Source organism: Crinia signifera, chromosome 3 (genome assembly GCF_055691185.1).
Source record: "Crinia signifera chromosome 3, ASM5569118v1, whole genome shotgun sequence".
Lineage (NCBI taxonomy): Eukaryota > Metazoa > Chordata > Amphibia > Anura > Myobatrachidae > Crinia > Crinia signifera.
In genome coordinates, this window is record NC_139219.1 from 90,926,438 (window position 1) to 90,941,618 (window position 15,181).

At 40.7% G+C, this 15,181-nt stretch overlaps 1 protein-coding gene across 1 annotated transcript in view; it reads right to left on the reverse strand.

The window, feature by feature from the left end:
- The window catches only part of SYNE1 (spectrin repeat containing nuclear envelope protein 1), a 503,588-nt gene that overhangs the window by 316,822 nt on the left and 171,585 nt on the right, over nt 1–15,181 (reverse strand). The window contains 5 exon segments of the mRNA XM_083176202.1: nt 6,686–6,795; nt 7,438–7,634; nt 9,478–9,647; nt 12,107–12,199; nt 13,135–13,155. Coding sequence (XP_083032328.1) covers nt 6,686–6,795; nt 7,438–7,634; nt 9,478–9,647; nt 12,107–12,199; nt 13,135–13,155 — 591 coding nt within the window.

Below are 15,181 nucleotides of genomic sequence, written 5' to 3' on the forward strand. Positions count from 1 at the left end.
TAAAGTCTTCAATTCTATTAGTAATAAAGACAGAAAATAGGATTACATTTGACGAAGAAAAATATAAATCTAATATTGCATAGTTTACCATTAACAATCCATTGTTTGGCAGTATTAGTGATAAGCTGGTATAAAGTAATATTAAATAGCATCACGTATATATAAATAAGTATGGTAACTACAGCAAGTATGTTTTATCACTGCATAATATAAATAGGGGCCGAAATACACCAAATAACTTTCACTCTTTATAGTTGCCCCAAAAATATAGATGTGTCCTCCCACAACTTTGCCATGATCTGTTTGCACACGTACATGGATAGAGACAATGGGGGAAATTTACTAATATGGATTCGTATTTTAAAGTAGAAAAAAGTCGTATTCGTAGGGAAATAATCGTGAATTTCTGTCGTATTCGTGAAATGTTCAATTATCAAGTGCAAAATTCGTAGATTCGTGAAATTTGTATTGTCGTAAACATGTCATATTGAGATCGTATTCGTATTTTTAAATACGATTACGCATGTTTACGAAAAGTCTACACCATCGATAGAATACGCCTGATTTTTGCATTGGCTAGGCGTATTTTCACCATTTACTAAAAATTCGTATTCGTGAATTCGTAAAATCGGATTCGTAAACACCTACAATTCGTAAACAAACTCTTAAAAAAAAATACACCTTCCTTTGCAAGGTGTATTTTGAAGTGTCTTTCGCCTGCTTCAATGGGACACATGTGTTATCATTTTAACAATACATCACAGACCATTGTAATCCCAAATGTGTGCCTTATACATCTGCCCCACCTGCACTGCACAAGAGTTTGAACATGTGGATTGTGAAATTTTGGTGTGCTGAGAGCAGAATAAATGTATGTCCACTAATAACGTATCCGATATGATTTCCCGGCGGTCGGGATCCCGGCGGTCGGAATCCCGACACTGGAATCCCGACCGCCGAAATCCCGACAAGGGGGGGACATGGATCGCCCCCCCTTGCGGGCTCGCTGCGCTCGCCACGCAGCGGGCCCGGTGCCTCGCTACGCTCGGCACGCTATTTTATTCTCCCTCTATGGGTGTCGTGGACACCCACGGAGGGAGAAAGTTTCGGGATTTCGGCGGTCGGGATTCCAGTGTCGGGATTCCGACCGCCGGGATCCCGACCGCCGGGAAATTAACCGCATCCCCTAATAACCCTTGAGCAGCTAAAGCCCACCTGAAGCACTCACACAGTAAAACATACATGTATGTGATTGAACCTGTGATTTCCTAAACAAGATCAGTGACGCACAGCATTAATACACATTCAATTAGCAGGTCACATGATCAATAAAAACTGCAGTTAGTGGGTATAATGTTTACAACACTGTAATATTGCAAATGGCTAAAACCAGGATGAAAAGCAGTAACCTTCTGGACTTTCAGAGTAATGAAGAAATGATGTCAGCTGCTGCACTGATGAGCTGTGCAAACAAGGGTGTGTCAAATTAGGTGAGGAGAATCATTAATTCGTATTGAAGGTTATGAGCAGATATTATGTTATTGTCTGCATATATATATATATATATATATATATATATATATATATAGTTCTGTACACACTTACAGATGTTATGTCTGATGTAAGTGTTGGGAACAAAAATCTGGAAAAGTAAGGTTGGGAATTACAAGGGCAGAAATGGTGGCAAACGCTTGTAAAGAGTGATGAGTATTGTGGTTTGCAGTGTTTCTGCAGACCTAACCTGTGCTATTGTGTTGTAATGCAAACAGTGTGTGCTATACATTAAACTGAAGTTTTGGCGCCTCCACGACTTATATATGGCTGTGAGAGACCTCCCAAGTGTAAAACAAACACACCAATCACGATTCTGGTTTCATTTTCATAGTGATGCATGTGGAATTAAAAACAATTTTTTGTATTTCATTTCACGAAAATTCGTAAAATATCCTGGTTTTTAAACAAACTTCCCTAGGACATTTGTATTTCAATTTACGATTCTACAAAAATACGAAACATTTGTAAAACAAAATACGAATGGCTACGACATCGAAAAATACGAATTTTTCAATTACGACTACATAGTAAATTAAAGCCCGGAACACGACTTTTTCTACAACAATACCATTCGTACACATTCGTAATCGGTCGTAGGTAAAATACGAATACGAATTTTTAGGTTTTCCATATTAGTAAATTTCCCCCAATGTGTAGTCGAACCTGGCCAAGAACAGTCGCAGGGTACTTACGCACAATGCATTTCTATGGAAGCTGGCGTGTACTCACGCGCCCATGCGCACCAAAGTTGCTTTTGCGACAAACATCTGCACAGATTAGATAGGACACCATATATAATGTATACCAATTTATTGAATGGGCAACGTTATGGAGGGAATTCAATTGCAGGTCTGTAAATGGGATGCACATCTTTTTTAAGCACCTCCAGAGTAGGTTTTATCTTTCCTAAATGTTAATTTTCTGGAAAATCCCCTTGACTTGCTCTTGGATGACGGTTGCACACCCCTGGGGACTAATCAAGCAATCGGAAGTAGTCAATTAGCTTAATTAGTCTATAATTACTTACCCCTTTAAGCACTGTCTTCTACAACCAGCATCAGGTGTCAGCACCAAGGGTCGGGGTTTGCGCATGAGCATTTCTGTGCATGTGCAATCCCAGACAGCGAATGGCCTCAGCGAGTTACACACACGCCGGGCCACGTTCGCTGTGGGGAAGGAGGACCGGGGGCAGACACAGGGCCGGACCAGGGGAACACCCAGCGTTTTATGCGGGTAGGCCGATGCTTGCCGGTGGCGGATGGCTGACGTCACAGTCTTCGTCCTAGCGCTCATAAATAACAGTCAGTTCGGACTGACTTTTATTTGCAAATGCAGGAGAAATAATTTGATGGTCGGCGACCATCAAATGATTTCTCCTGCTAGAGACTGCATGCTGTTATGATTAGCCCCTGTTCTATAAGGATAAAACAGGGAACTAGAACAATACCTGGTATGTACCTGGAGCAGTTGCAGGATGATCAGAAATAATCAATGAGTAAAACTAAACAGAGTATAGGACTCAGGACTGACACAGGTAACTGACAGTAACCAGGAACATAGAGGTTAGAATGCAGATCACATGACCAGGGTATGGACTGCATGTACCTAACCATGCTGCTGGAAGCTGACGCTGGGCTGCTTGTTATTATATATGATTATATGAGTATATGATTTCCAGATTTGAATAAGCCACTTGAACAAGCTCACTGCAAATGATGTAACAGGGAGGAGGTGCTTAAATGGTTAACGACCCTACAGATGGATAGACAAATCTTGTCAGTAGTTAGATAAATCTATTATCACAGAGAAGAGATGGCTTTGTGTTTGTTGCCCAGGTTGACAATGTGCTTCTTACTACTGGAATACTATAAATAGCTGTCACTGGTGGCTCAGTAATGCCCGGTACAAACCAGGACGATGGTGCTCGTGAGCGGGTCGTCACAGGAACGTACGGCCAGCTCACAAGCTGATGGCGCCGCCGACACACCGCGAAAACGCCGCTGATGTGATCGCGATCTGATCACGACCCCCACCCACTGCAATGGTCGGTTCTGAGATCCTACCTGCAGCATGTAGGATCTCAGAAAAGACCAACCTGCCGGGCCGTACATCGGATCGGGATCGCATCAAAAGGACAGCGAAATGGCCCAAAACATGGCCAATTTACATACAATCTGTCGAGATTGTATCTAAATTGACTCGTTTTGGGCCATATCGTCCTGGTGTGTACCCCACATTACTGGACTGCAACACAAACATCATCATGCTTCTGAATTGTATTAACTTTGTTCTTGTCCAACATATTCAACACAAACATCCTCATTAGTGTCATATACACACTGGTCCCCCTCATCCTTTTGTATATTTATTTAAATTAAAAACTTGAGTTTTTATTATAACAGAAAAAAAAAATCAGATTTTTTTTTGTGGTGCAATTGGCAGGGATGCAACACCCTAGTACAGGTCAATAATGTATGCTGCCTCTCCGACACACACACACACATGGGGCATAATAAGGCCAGCGGTATTTACCATGCTGGGAAATAAATGGGTTTAACGTCCAGAGATCTGCAATTTTCTCTATTTTCCCTTAGCAGTAAACCTGATGGTAACATGAGCTAACTCAGAGATTCTGGGGGAAATTTACTAAAGGAAATACCAGAAATACCATTATTTTTGACATTTACTATCCCGAAAATACAGCAATTCGTATTTGTATTGATAGCACATCAATACGAATACGAATTGCCGTATTTTCGGGATAGTAAATGTCAAAAATAAGTGTATTTCTGGATACAAATACACCAATTTTTTACAAATTTCCTTTAGTAAATTTCCCCCTCTGTGTCAAGTGCTGGAATCAAAGCGATTCTCTACATCGTATGCCCCAGATGGTACATTTATCACAGATTTGTAGCTCCTGAGTCTGTGAGCTCAGGAAAATTCATACAATTTATGGCTCAGGTGCCCTCCTAGGGTAGGGTCTCCAATATATAACCTGAAGATAGCGTTATACTGCATTCCAACTTATTGGGGGTTACACTATTATCTCCCCCATCATCAAAATGTTGAAATGTAATAAAACACCATCTTTTGGACTTTAAACAAGTTTCTATAGAGACGCCGATTATATATTCTCTTTTGTGACATTGCTGTAGCAATAGCAACAGTGACACCTTCAGACCATAAGCCAGTACTGGTACTGATCAAGAAAGCAAAATCAGTATAATATATATATATACATATACAGTTAAGAAAGCTGAAAAATATTAATAATTAATCCTCTAATAAAAAATTATACTGTATATAATATATTACATTATATTCCAGTATGTTTTTATGTTTTACATATGTGTAGGGGAGATATGCCAGGTGAGCAGAAAAGAAAGAAATTGTGAATCTCGGCACCAATAATTAAAATACTACTTTCTTGTTTTTTGCTGGGTGTATTAAAGTGGCTAATATGATTGAAAAGATTATGGGCCAGATTCTCTAAGCTTCAAAAGTGATAAAATGGAGAGTGATAAACAGCCAGCCAATAAGCTCCTGTCTGACAGTTTTCAAACACAGTCTGTGACATGGCAGGTAGGAGCTGATTGGCTGGCTGCTTATCACTCTCCATCCAAAATTCTTATTTACAGGATCACCATCAAATGATTTGTCCACCACTGGTCACGTCATCACAATTTCGGAGTAGCCAGAGATTTACTCATTGGCTGCGATGAACACACACATATCCAGCCTGGAGCTGACGTCACACACACTCTTCCATAAAATGCTTTGACATGCTTGCGATTCTAGGCCCGCCTATCATTTTTCTGGCATGACTGCCTTTTTCTTAGCACTCCCACTCAATGGGCGGTTATAATCCCAAAAGGCCTACTTCCTGTCAATCACCTTGCAGGCGGCTAGAAAACGCAAAATGTTGCAGGATTTCTACCCTAAAAGGCATCGCGCTTGCGTGCCATGGGTCATACAGATGCGAAGTGTATCAATAAATGGCTAGGTCTGAATAGGGCCCCATGTCACGCGCCACGTATCTTTGTGTAATATTGAGACTTTTTTTTACTGATTTTTTTGCAACAAAAATGCTTATCCTAAAAATGTAGTACATCAGTGGCTTGAAGCACGCCCCTCATGACCCCAAACGGCTCCTAGCAGTTGTACAGGTGAATTCATTATTTGCTGACACATTTTAATAGAGCCTTAGGTTTAGCTTATTATTTCTCTAACTATTCTGAGACGGAAAAAAATCAGGCATTGCGAGAATGCTATAAGCAAATTTGTATTTGGTTATGATACCAGTAGTATTCAGCAAAAAGTGTGTAAAGCAGGGAAATTGCTACCTATGGTGAAACATCTAGATCACGCCATTTGGCATAAAACCACTCTATGACAACACATCCGTAGAGCTGGCAAAATATAGGCTTTTTGCTAATTGTTAAATCTACCCTTTACTTGGCAGAAAACAGATCAATTAGATTTCATTTTTATTGGGTAAAGATTCTCTACAGAAAGAGAGAGAATTTCTTAAAGAGTTCTAGCTTTCTCTGGGGAGGCCACACTTGGTACTTAGCCCTTCCCAGGAACCAGGTACTTTACTTCACTATACAGTATTAGAATCTGGGACAGCTTAAGAGACACAGGTTATGTGACTAATTTATTAGCTGTCAGCCATACATAGCTTCAGATGAAACACAGGAAAGTAGGATGGCATGGTGAAAAGGTCTGATGACAAGTGGGTGGATCTTATGCATGAGTGTCCATATGTCCTGTGACACCCGGAGTGGTTCAAGTCCCCACATCTCTGGCAAAAGGGGGTGACCTTACAGGAAAGGGGCATAACCTATCAACTGAGATTGACGTCAGGAGCTGAATGCTGCAGGTTACACTGATCTTACGGTCATGTGTGGAGGACTAATGATATGCATTTAATTTACGACATATAAGGATAAGTCAATTGGAGTATGGACTGATCTAACTAGGGATCCCAAACCAGTATCACGGATTTGGCCCCTAGAGCCTCAATACGGCTAGTGAAAAAAGCTATATTTTGCAGTGATAACCATCATCGTTATCATCATCATCAGCAGCAGCATCACTAGTATCATAAGCAATTGTTCACACTTACATCATCTTCCTGGCCATTCGCTGCTGCGTTCTCAGGGTTGGGGTAGAGTTTTAGGAACTGGGCTATGTAGGTCATGATAGACTTTTCATCCGGTTTGTCAACATCTACATCTAAAACACAAGGCATATTATTACAATAACAAACTGCTGAAGCAATCACAGGAAACATGGGGCAAAGAACAAAGCAATATTACTCCACTTTATAGATATTTTATTATCCCATAATTTACTCCATCTAAATTGACAATACGCCTGGGAAAACTGCAGCATTCCAAAGGATCTTTACAGGTGTCTACATTAATATATAATTTTCTAATTATTATATGTGTATATATATATATATATATATATATATATATAGGTTGGGGGCGGACCATATTGCCCGCAATGGGAGTGTGCACCGGCGATATATCGCCGGGTGCGCGCTCCCGTTTTTGCCCCTGTGGTGATCGCTGGTCGCAGGAACATGCTCCTGCGACCAGCTGATTACCACTGCCGGGCTCCCCCCGGCAGTTTCTTTTTCATCAGCGACCACCAGGAGAAACTGAGCAATAAATTGCTCAGCCATATATTGCTCAGCCAACTGAGCAATATATCTCCCCCGTGTGTACACAGCATAACATTACTCAGTGTGCTGAGGAAAAAATTTCTTGTTTTACTTACCCAGTATTAACCCCTCCCTTATGCACCTGGGTAATGTTACTGAACTAATTGAGCATCTACCACTATCTGTATGTATGTAAACTAAAATACCTTCAGGATCAAGCAACCTAGGGATTCCCAACTCATGTTCCGCAATTGAGAAAGCTTCTTCTAGATTTTCGCGATTGGTTCTTCCTTTTAGTTTTTCCATGTCCACCAACTCGGGCCTGATTGCATATATCATTGAGTGGAAAGCAAAGCCATTTCTCCAACTTGGCCCAAAATCTTTTACCTCGATTCCAAGGCGCCTTTAAATATTTCAATACAGAACAAAATACAAATGGTTACTTGTGCTGTGCTTTAAACCATTTACTTAACTCAGTCAGATAATCCAATATGATTGTAGCAGAAAACTAATAATTTAAATAACACAAAAAAACATAACTTAAAGAAACTCCACAGCATTGGACTCTTGGTAGGGAGAATAGGAAAAAAGAGTAAAGGAATGAGAATTGGGATGTATAGAAGAAGAGATGCAGCAGATGGGTATGGGTTTTAGGGTCAACAGCACTAAGGTCAACATGCATTGGGGTTGACATGGGAATGATCGACAGTCAAAAGGTTGACATGGTTTTTTTTTAAAAATGTACCCGAATGTCAACACAGTCGACATGTAAACCGTATCTGTGCCCCACTTGTCATTCCTAGCCCATGTCGACCTAATGCTTGTGTCGATCTAATGACCTGCTGACATAAGCCCATGTCAACCTTTCCAGGTGTCGACATTGGCTCATGTCGACATTCAGTGGTTGACCCAATGCACGTCGACTTTAGTACTGTCAACCTAACGGCACCTAACCTACCCAGCAGATATCCTGAATGAGAATTGAGTATAACTCATAGTCATCTTTGGTAAAAGCACATGAATCATCGTCAGAGTACCTTCAATTTGTTAACTGCATAGTAGTTTTTTAACAAGGGAAGATATGCCTTATCAAAAGTTTTAGATTATTTATTTACAACACAAGCCATGTATTACATTTTAAACATATTGTGATTATTGTATCTCTAAGGAAGAGGGGTCAGGGGACATTGATGCCATATAAGAAGAAGCAGCACTGCAATTTAGACGACTTCAATTGATGGATTTCTGAGCTCCTAAAATCGGTAGCACATAAGTCTCTCCACTACCCCTAACCAAAGCAAGCAGCTTCCCATGCTCTGACCAGATCCTCTGTTATGATTAGAAGCTGACAGCTGGACCGGTCTGTTGGTTGTGCTGCAGCTTCACCAGTAGAATGCATTGTCTCATTTTTTCATTTGTAATCAGTTACAAATTGAAAATGAAACATTTGATATGCTGGCTAATACTATAGCCAATCCAGGGATTTCGTCTATTGGTTTAAATTATATGGTTTTACAGTCAGTTATATAAGGCTATGTCAAAGTCTAACCCTTACCCCACTCCATAACTCTAGCCCTAAACCCGACCCTAACTCTAACCCTAAACTTAGTACTTACTGTTGGGATCCCGACTATCCGGATGTCCCTATTGGCATTCTGTCTCTTGCGATTTCGACCTTGAGGATCCTATCAACTACCCAAGTAGGGATGATGTCATCCCAAGTGAACAAACCTGTACTGTACTTCCCATACCACATACTAAACATACTGTGAGTGTTAAACCAAGCTGCATATGGGTATGGCCTGAGTTCTGCATTAGACACTACAAAAACTGATGTAGTTGTTATTATTCATCAGTCTCTGTATCAAGGTCAAACAAGTCACAAAGTCAGGAAAAGATCATATTCCCTGACATCAGCTATTTACCAATCCCAAAACAGCACAGCAGCAGAGTATAATGGAACAGGAAAAATATTTATATTAATGCAGATATCACTCTGCCCTTTTGTATCCTGACATGGAGGGAGCAGACACTGCAGTGGGTCAGACATTATAACCACACAATTGTTCTACTGTGGCTGAACAGGCTTTCAGCGTTACCGCACAAGTTATGGATTTAGCTGAAATAGAATACTGTCTCCAGGGCCACTAGGAAAAATCCTTATCACGATGTACAATAAAACATTTATTGATATCCTTTTACCACAAATGAAGTCATTGCATAAAAACACCAGACACTGCACTTACTTGGCGGCTGTGTATTGCACCCATCTGAGGAGGGCTTTTTTGGCACTTCCCTGAATTTTATTAACAACTTTACGCTTGGTTGCGGGGCTCCCAGTTTCAGCACTGTCGACAGAAGATGTGCTGCTGGACAGAGAATGAAGCTGCGGGAGATTGCTGGTTAATTCTTCAATCTAATAAGGGAGAAAAAACGTGACCTTGTCAGGAAGACAGTTCTGCCTATTTATAGAGAAAGCTATATTAACCACTTCTTTCAGGGAATGTTTTAGTACTGCTCAGAAAGGAGTGTTGTATAGTAAAAATACTAGTAAAAGATCTGTATTCTTCTCAAGAACATGTATAGTACTATGTACACATGTGTCCTCATACACCAAGCTTCTTTACGTCATATGGCTCGACTGAAATTCTGCAAGTAGAGTAGCGGGCCATATATTTTTTTTAATTCGCATTTTGTTCACGTTGCAGATGCGGCAATATAATACAATCCAGAGTGTACTAGAGACGCTGGGCTGTGACTTTAACCAGACAGGAATTAGATTCCAAAATGTACAAAGTTGCAGAAGTACAATATAATTTGGCGTGAGAAAATGCTGACGCAGCTCACACAGGGACGGCACCGGGGCGCCCTCCCCCCCTTCCACCTGGGGCGCTCAGGTGCTGTGAACCGGCCCTGTGCTCACATAGGAGCAATTCTTAAGCTGTGCACACACGGGGCAATTCTTCAAAGCGATTTTGACTACACTGTAAAAATCGTTTAGAAGGTTTGCCTCAATCCCCCCCCGTGTGTACACATGTGCACAGCATCTATTCAGGTGCGAGAGAAACTGAAGGCATGGCTAGCAGCTTCCATAGTGCTAGGCATGCCCTCATAATGACAACAAACAGGAAGTCTGGCTTGGAGAGATGGTATTTCCTGCAAACCACACCTCCTTTTACCAAGGCCACACACCCTTTTCAGACACGCAGTCCAAAATATTAATTAAAAGATGTCGGGAGCTATGTGCACATTTCGAGTGAGAAAGATGCTCAGTGTGGCCAAGTCACACGGGAACTGGCTCGTTTAGTGGGACTTCAGCATCAGTGTACAGTGGTGTGAGTTCATCCCAGTTGCCTGGAGGCAAGATAAATAGTGGTGCTTCCCCCACTACACACAAACACACCACCTTATATAAATATACGTATGTATGTGTGCGTATGTATGTATGTATGTATGTATGTATGTTATTAAATTATGTAAAAAAAACAAAGAAAGCATGTCGTCTGCTAGGAGGGGGAGTCAGCCACAGAAGTGATATTGATGGCTTTCAATTAACTGATTCAAACTCACAGGGGAGGAGAGGTGCCCCTTTGGGAGCAGGAGCCCGGTGGCAGATGACTCCATTGCCTCCCAGAGATACGCCTTTGGCAGTGCATGAGGACACATCTGTATAGTGTGCTTAGCTTTGCTCACATAAATGAACGTAAATTGATTTAACCACTATATACTCACTCAACCCCCCTTCCCACTGTCAAAGAAAACTAAACACTGTGCAGTTTATACTTGTCACCATTGCTGGGAGGAAGAGATCCATTTGAACATAATGGTTTCAGGCTTTATTAGTAAATGGGATATTATTCTAATAGGGTACATACCATCATTAGGAATGTTTTAACCATTTGACTGCATCAATTATCTTACTGTAGATTTAGACATTTTCTCAGGTATACACAGTATAATATTTTTAACACACAGAGTAATAATAACTAAAGGAGATTACTAATATATACAGATAATAAACATTTAGCCACAGTCTGGTGAGGAACTCAATATATATACTTATTTCTTTATATTCCTTTTATTAAAGGCATCAAACAATACAAAAGCGCAACACAGAGGAAATGGGTAAATCAAGCTGCGATCTGTAATAGAGAGCATATAGCACAATAAAAACAACAGATGGTAGGATTAGGGATGGCCATCGACCATCGATGATTCAAAATCATAGATGGTTTATGGCCGATGTCAAATACTTTTGCCATTGATGGGGGAGAACCAGATGGCTTCCCTCCATCGATGGAACAGCAAAACCAATGTTTTTTTCTCTCAAAGTGCCGGGACACGGAGTATAGTTTTGCCCCCAATACCTGCGATGACCCGCCCCCATGTTTTGATTGGCCCACAGGCCAATCAGTCAAACGAAATGGCTGACCATCTATAGGTAAAAATATTGATGGTCATCCATTGCATAGTTTAGCACTATTGATGGCAACCCTCGATGGCAATGGCAACGATGGTCCTCCCTAGGAAGGATTGTATTTATTTAAAAAAGGAAAGTAAAAAGCAAGGTAAGAAGGAGAGGAGAGAGGGGCAATAAAGTGAGTGGGAGAGGGGCCATTATAGGTTATAGGGATCAGTGCAGTGGAGGCCACTGCTGAGAAGAGTTATGGTGATAAAATGAATGGTGAAGCATGGATGTCAAATACATATATTTTTATACAATGCACTTTGCCAGGATTACATTGAAATATGTAATAAAATGCTTTATGTGTCATTTCAGAATAAGAGAGACAGTTTTGTGAGAGCGTGTGAATGACAGATGCACCATGGACATGAAAAAAACAAGCCCAACAAAGTAATCGTGCATACACTAACCTGAAAGTATAGGATTATGGTCCATATCAACCCAAGCACTATGGACGGCCTGCCATCAGCAATATCTGTTGAGTTTATATTCACTAGTTTAATCTGAAATAATGAGAATACAGTAATGAAATACTTCATATTATCTTATACATGGTGAGGCTGACTCCAATGTGTACAAATTAAATTTAGGATACCAGCAGCATCAATAATAAGATAGATATACACATATAATACAGAAAATGTTTTGTTTGCATTGCCTATTGCTCTGTATTAGATATGTTTGTGTCTGCCCTGATATGGCATGTTCTGCAGTGTATGATATAACTAGGGATGCCAATCCCTGGGCATTTTTCTATCCCAGGATTCAGGAATTAAAAAATTGCCCAGTCCTGGGATTCCCGGGATTGGCCTCCATAATAACCCCCCCCCCCCCCCCAAAAAAAAGCAGCCGCCTCGCACATTTACTCACATGGGTGGGTGGTGCAATTGGGAGCCGGGAGAGTGAAAGCGGCAGTGCAGGGGTGCAGCTGTGCAGACTGTGCAGCTTGACCTCTGCCGGCATTAAGACTGTACATGCGCAGTCTAATTTCGAAACCCAGGGATTGGAAACCAATCCCAGCAATTTTAGGAAATTGCTGGGATTGGTTTCCAAAACACCGGTGTCCCGCCGATCCAGGGATTGGCCACTCTAAGTGTAACAGGCCAATAAAACAGAACCTGACTGATCATATACGGACAAGGGTAAAGATCACAGCTGGACGTTGGAAATATAACGCAAAGCATTTAGTAAAAGTTGCAGCAGGACATGCATTAGCCAATAAATTAAGTTATCCTTATAAAAAATAACTATATATTATGTTATATATGTTGTGTCATAAAACCGATAAATAATTATTGTTAAAAGCAGATTAATAAATATTGTGTACTTTACCACTATAAAGACCCAGTAACTTTCAGTATTCAAAATGTACTGACCATGAAAATGCATTCCAACTAACCACTATGCATAAATATAGCTATATTAATATTGTACTAACCGGGGATCCTCTGTATACAGACTTGCATGGAAAGTAAAAGTTACAGTATATGGTTAATACATTTCTTATTATAGATCAACTAGATTGCCTGTCATGTGGGAATTTCAGTTAATTATATTACACTATTATACTGTATTGTCAATATATATTCCCTGTAGACTGTAAGCTTGTGAGCTGGACCTTCCTACCTCTTTGACTCTCTCTCTCTGTAACTACCTAGTTTGTTTCCAGTTGTAAAGCGCAACAAATTTTACTGCCCTTAATAAGAAATTATTAATAAATAAATATTACAGGGATTCAATCATTACAAAAATGTCTAGTACATATAACTATCGTTATTTTTTTCCTAATCCAAGTTGTAAGTCACAGTATACTCTCTCTCTCTCTCTCTCTCTCTCTCTCTCTCTCTCTCTCTCTCTCTCTCTCTCTCTATATATATATATACACAATAATAATAGGTAATTACTGTAAAATATATAAATCCAATCTTTAGTGTTTTATATTCAACATTTTGTGCTTTGTTAGACATACTACAGGCATTCTACTAATGCTTAGGAGAGGTGATTGCAGGAACCATTAGCCACAGGCAGTGAAATGGGCATTATACCCCTAGTAATGTGCAATCAATAGGCAGCCCTGGAGCAGTTATTCACTGGGTATATTTGACCTAAGGGTAATCCCAAAACTGACTTTCAGAGGGCTTTCCACAAATGTATCTCTCTCTCTCTCTCTCTTCTCTCCCCATTGTTTTTGCTTGTATTGTTAGTGTTTGTTCTGTGAGGCAAATACAAGACGCCGTAGTATGTGATGCCTTCAATGTGAACACTAGTGTCTATGGCTTTAATAATATTGTTTGCAAAGAATTTAGGACCTCACAGATGGTAAATTATTAAATATATTATTCTGGATACAAGACCATTTTACTCCATTTGAAAAAGTCCTTCATTATTCACTGAGGTTGGACTGGAACATTAATCTCTCAAAATACTGTGTCTTTGAGCTGGGAAGAAAGCATCAATCTCTCCCTACATGCAATCACTGTGCCTAGATTGAATTTTTTCACGAGAATAAATCTCCATGCATTGGACAGTTTGTCAATATTTTACCCTAATAAATATGAGCACATGGGTCAATTTGCCGATAGTCCACTGTACTTCAAATGCTACACTGAAGCTCTGTGAGTCTTTACTCAAATATCTGAAATTTGTCTGAAGAAAAACAAAAGTAATAGTAATACAGACATAAGTGACAAAACAGATTTTAGATTTGGGAGGCCCTAAAACATTATCAATGACACAAATCCCAGCTCCTCACCCCTCCAATGCTGCTGCAATCCCCATCTACAACACCTTCAGGGGTGCTGTGCCAGTAGAGGGAATCACTAGAAAATTATAGTTAGCAGCAGCTCCTCTCTCTAGTCTAGTTGCCAGATAAAGCACTAAGGTATATGTACTAAGCTATAGAGAAAGAGTCCCAAACAAACCACTCCTGTCATTTTTCAAACATAGCCTTTAACATTGCAATTAGGAGCTGATTAGATGGCACACCATCTCTCTCCACTTTATCTCTCTCCAAGGCTCAGTATCTCTTTCCAAGGTGATAGCTATACAGTATCTGTACACAAGAGCGTAACTGAGTTTGAAGAAACTCAGGGAGCCCGAGGTGTGCTTCCACCACCCAGTGCGTGACCTAAATCGTGCATAGGGGGTCGTGCGTTTGAATGGCGTTACTCCCCTAACCCCTCACAGCCATAAGGCCGAAGAGGGGGAAAAAAGGGATCGGTGGGTCCTCTTCGCCGAAGCTTAGAGAGACCCTCTTTCCTCAACCCCCGGAATGGTTAGGACGGTGGGTCCTCCACACCCGAAGGTTTTGGAGAGACCCGCAGTAGGCTTCCCTCCGCCTAGCAGCTCGGGGTCGCCCTCGAGGGACGAAGCTCTCTCCAAAAGGATGCAAGCTTTGGTACATTAGGGAGTGAATGGCCCATAAGGGTCAAACACACAGCACAAAAAAACAGTGACACACTAAAGAAAACGGAAAACGTGAAGAG